This window comes from Theobroma umbraticum, unplaced genomic scaffold, assembly GCF_002168275.2.
Source record: "Theobroma umbraticum cultivar Fairchild unplaced genomic scaffold, ASM216827v3 scaffold_44.0, whole genome shotgun sequence".
Lineage (NCBI taxonomy): Eukaryota > Viridiplantae > Streptophyta > Magnoliopsida > Malvales > Malvaceae > Theobroma > Theobroma umbraticum.
In genome coordinates this window covers 2,519,446-2,523,103 of record NW_018397255.1, presented here as the reverse complement: position 1 = coordinate 2,523,103, position 3,658 = coordinate 2,519,446, and the positions used below count along the sequence as shown (strand labels likewise).

The 3,658-nt window shown below is 39.1% G+C and overlaps 1 protein-coding gene across 1 annotated transcript; it reads left to right on the top strand.

Annotated features, from left to right (window-relative positions):
• On the top strand, positions 1 to 3,630 carry TOE3 (target of early activation tagged (EAT) 3). Its single transcript, XM_021419075.2, has 10 exons — positions 1 to 1,386; positions 1,525 to 1,550; positions 1,692 to 1,722; positions 1,832 to 1,919; positions 2,102 to 2,247; positions 2,380 to 2,424; positions 2,589 to 2,680; positions 2,822 to 2,985; positions 3,103 to 3,324; positions 3,427 to 3,630. The coding sequence occupies exons 1-10, from the start codon at positions 1,175 to 1,177 to the stop codon at positions 3,628 to 3,630; spliced, it is 1,230 nt and encodes a 409-aa protein (XP_021274750.2). The 5' UTR covers positions 1 to 1,174.
• Positions 3,631 to 3,658: the final 28 nt, after the last annotated feature.

Here is a 3,658-nt window from a genome sequence, read left to right as displayed (position 1 = left end):
AGTAAGAAAGAGATGGTTCTTTCTTTTCTTTTTCCCATTTTCCATCTCATCTTTCAGTTTTATGATGTTGGTTAATTTGAACCACCAACGAGGAGAAATTAAAAAAAGAAAAGAACCTGCAAAGAGTGAGAGTGAGTGAGAGAGAGAGAGAGAGATGAATGAAATTTATATCATTCATCATCATTGAAATGAAGTAAACACCCCTCCCTTCCTCCCCAACAGAAGGCCTTTGGCTTTGAAGAGAGAGAGAAACAAAGAAAGCAAAGCACAAAGACAACAACAAAAGAACACAAAAAAGAGAAAGGCAAGTGGCAAGAGAGAGAAATCAGAACCAAAAAAAAAAAGGAAAGTGTGGCAAACACCACACCACCCCCCTCCCCTCCCAAAAAAAAAAAAACGAACTACTAATAAGGAGTTTGTGGATGCTTTTCGCTATAAGCTAACCCAAACTGGCATCGTCTATGCTGTATTGGGCAGTCAGGTTTTTACGAGAACCTCTTTTAACTTCTCTAACCCTTCCCTCCCTCCCTCTCCCCCCTCTACTTTTTTCCTTCCTTCCTAGCTATATACTACCTTTAAGCTAACTCACAACTCTCCTAGGTTTTTCTTTTCTTTTTGGTTTTTTCCCAAAAACCTCCTCCTTCAATACTCAACCCTTCATCAGCCTCCCTTTCTTTAAATATATTCGTTTATTTATTTTACCTTTAACAGATATATTTATACAAAGAGAAACAAAGAGAGTTTTTTGCTCTCTCAAAATTCTCTGGCTTAGATGGTGATCGTAATTTTTTGAGTTTTGTCTCTTGAAACATCTTCTTTCATCAAGATCAGAAGCTGAGAAAGTTGTGAAAAGAGAGTAAGAAAAAAATGTGGGATCTTAACGACTCTCCTGATCAGCCGAGGGACGATGAATCCGAGGGGTGCTCATCACAGAAAACTTCCATAGATGGAGATGAAGATAAGGGTAAACGGTCGGATCCGTGTCGAATTCAAGCTCGTCAGCTGTGGTGATCGAGGATGGATCGGAAGAAGAAGACGGGGAGAGACTGAGAGCAGCTCTAAAGAAGAGGAGCAGCAAGATTTTTGGCTTCTCAGTGCCTCACGAAGAAGAGTCCATGGAGAGTGACCCGGCTCCCGTGACCCGGCAGTTTTCCCTCTTGATCAAGACCCGGAAATGGGGGCCACTTCTGCCGGAAGTGGACAAGGGTTCCTCGGGCTCACTGGGTTGGTGTCAAATTCTGTCAATCGGAGCCTCTGGCTGCTGGTAAAATCTGCTGAAGTTTCACAGCCGATGAAGAAAAGCAGGAGAGGACCCAGGTCAAGAAGTTCTCAGTATAGAGGTGTTACTTTTTATAGAAGAACTGGCAGATGGGAGTCTCATATTTGGTTAGTTTCCTAATTCTTTCTCATTTCATTACAACAAAGCCTGAATTTTCTTTTCTATTTTTTCCTATATTTGTACTTTGTTTTCCTTTCGAGCCAATCAGAATTTAAGGTGTTTTGGGTTTGTCATTTGACGTGCAGGGATTGTGGAAAACAAGTTTATTTAGGTATGACTGTCTTTTTTGCATCAGTTTTTTTCCTTTTTTTTTTCTTAATTTATTTTTGAGACATATTTTCTATTTCCATTTTTGTGTTTCTGAAATGGGTCTTTATTTTCTTTATCGTTTCTTTTGGCTGTGATTATATAGGTGGATTTGACACGGCACATGCAGCTGCTCGGTAAGCTCTCAAGTCTTAACCTCTTCTTTCATTTGCAAAAGCTAAAGCATAATAAACAAAGAGAAGAATGGCAAACCTTTAAGAAAAATCCTTTCTTTATTTCTGGCAGCGCATATGATAGGGCAGCAATCAAGTTCCGGGGAGTGGAAGCAGATATAAATTTTAGCATTGAAGATTATGAGGAAGACTTGAAGCAGGTGAGACTTGAGAGAGACCGACGGAGAGAGAGAGGCATGAGGAAAGAATTTGCGTAGTTCATCTTATCTTGAATAGTTCCGTCTTATCTTGTACAGTTCTCTTTTTGCTTTATTTTGTTGCCATGGAAACATATGGAAATCACATCGTTTACAAAAGGGAAGCATCTTTTGTTTTATAACAGATGAGTAACCTAACCAAGGAAGAATTTGTGCATGTACTTCGCCGACAAAGCACCGGATTTCCTAGAGGCAGCTCCAAATATAGAGGAGTAACCTTGCACAAGTGTGGAAGATGGGAAGCTAGGATGGGCCAATTTTTAGGCAAAAAGTAACAGTTCTTGTTTCTTTTCATCCTTTGTGTCAGCAAAATCCATTTCCCGACTATACCTTTTTGTTTTTCCTTCCGGTCTGTCTTCAATCTTCATTTCTTTATTGAGTAGTTAAATTTTTATTTTTCCAGGTACGTGTATTTAGGTTTGTTCGACACCGAGATTGAAGCAGCAAGGTGCATACTTCACAAATTCTTTATGTTTTTTTCTTCGATTTTTAAATTTGAAGTAGGATTATGGTGTCTTAAGACAAGGCAGTAAAAAAAAAAATTAAAAATTTATGCAAACTCTGGTGGGATTTGGTGGGGTTTTGAATTCTCTGGTCCCTCTCATGTTGTAGGGCTTATGACACAGCTGCAATTAAGTGCAATGGCAAAGATGCTGTTACTAACTTTGATCCCAGCATTTACGAAAATGAACTCAACTCTGGTGGTAAGTAAATATGCCCATTATGGGATATATATATATATATACATATGTATATATATATTTAAGTATTTAACTTGCTTTTCCAATCATTATTCATCCCCTAAAAGATTTATTCTACATTACTCTACACGCTTATTTTTTTAGAAACTTCGGGCAATGCTGGAGATCACAACCTTGACTTGAGCTTGGGGAATTCAACCTCAAAGCAAAACAATCTGGAATTTGGTGCTGATAGGCAAAATGCTATGGGAGATCAGCATAATCTGCCACCTGAAGCTGATTGGCGATATCGGGGATTTAGGCCTAAGGTTGGTGTAATTTCACATTATGAATTAAATACGAAAAAGAAATCTTACTTCTACTCTTCTTTTTTACTTCTCTAAGTTTTGGTAGTTATTGATTTTCATTGTTGATCGTGCTACCAGCTAAACCTGCAGCAGGAACCTTCTAGAAGTGATGATCCTCGTCACAGAAGATCAGATGCATATAGCGAGGCAGAAACAATGCAGCTGCTGAGCCAAACGCACATTCAGTCTCCAGCCGCAGTTAAGTCTAATGAAATGCCAAGATATGGACAGTTCAGGAGACCTGGAGAGAATCATATGTTTCACATTCTTCCTCCACATATTAATCCTTCAACTTATCAGGTTGGTATATATAATTAGGCTGTTAACTTACTAATTGCTGGATTGGGGATATATTCCAGGAAAACACCAGCTAACTATCTTATATTTCTGTTTAATTTCTAGATTCATTTTCCAAGCAGCAGCAATGGAGGCCGAATTGGGAGTGATCTTTCACTATCTTCTAATGATCAACAGTGGCAATCAGGTCCTCACCAATTGTTTGCAAATGCTGCAGCATCATCAGGATTCCATCGCAGATTAGACCTTCCCAACTTGGCTGCAGAAAATGGGTTCCACTCACTCATGAGACCCCTGACCGCATCCTAGAAGTAGCCATAAATCTTAGCCACTAATT

Excerpts from the sequence above, each read along its gene's own strand:
- TOE3 (XM_021419075.2), top strand. The coding sequence starts at position 1,175 with ATGGGGGCCACTTCTGCCGGAAGTGGACAAGGGTTCCTCGGGCTCACT. Across the intron at positions 1,723-1,831 it reads ACGGCACATGCAGCTGCTCG|CGCATATGATAGGGCAGCAA; the intron begins GTAAGCTCTCAA and ends TATTTCTGGCAG. Across the intron at positions 3,325-3,426 it reads TTAATCCTTCAACTTATCAG|ATTCATTTTCCAAGCAGCAG; the intron begins GTTGGTATATAT and ends TTTAATTTCTAG.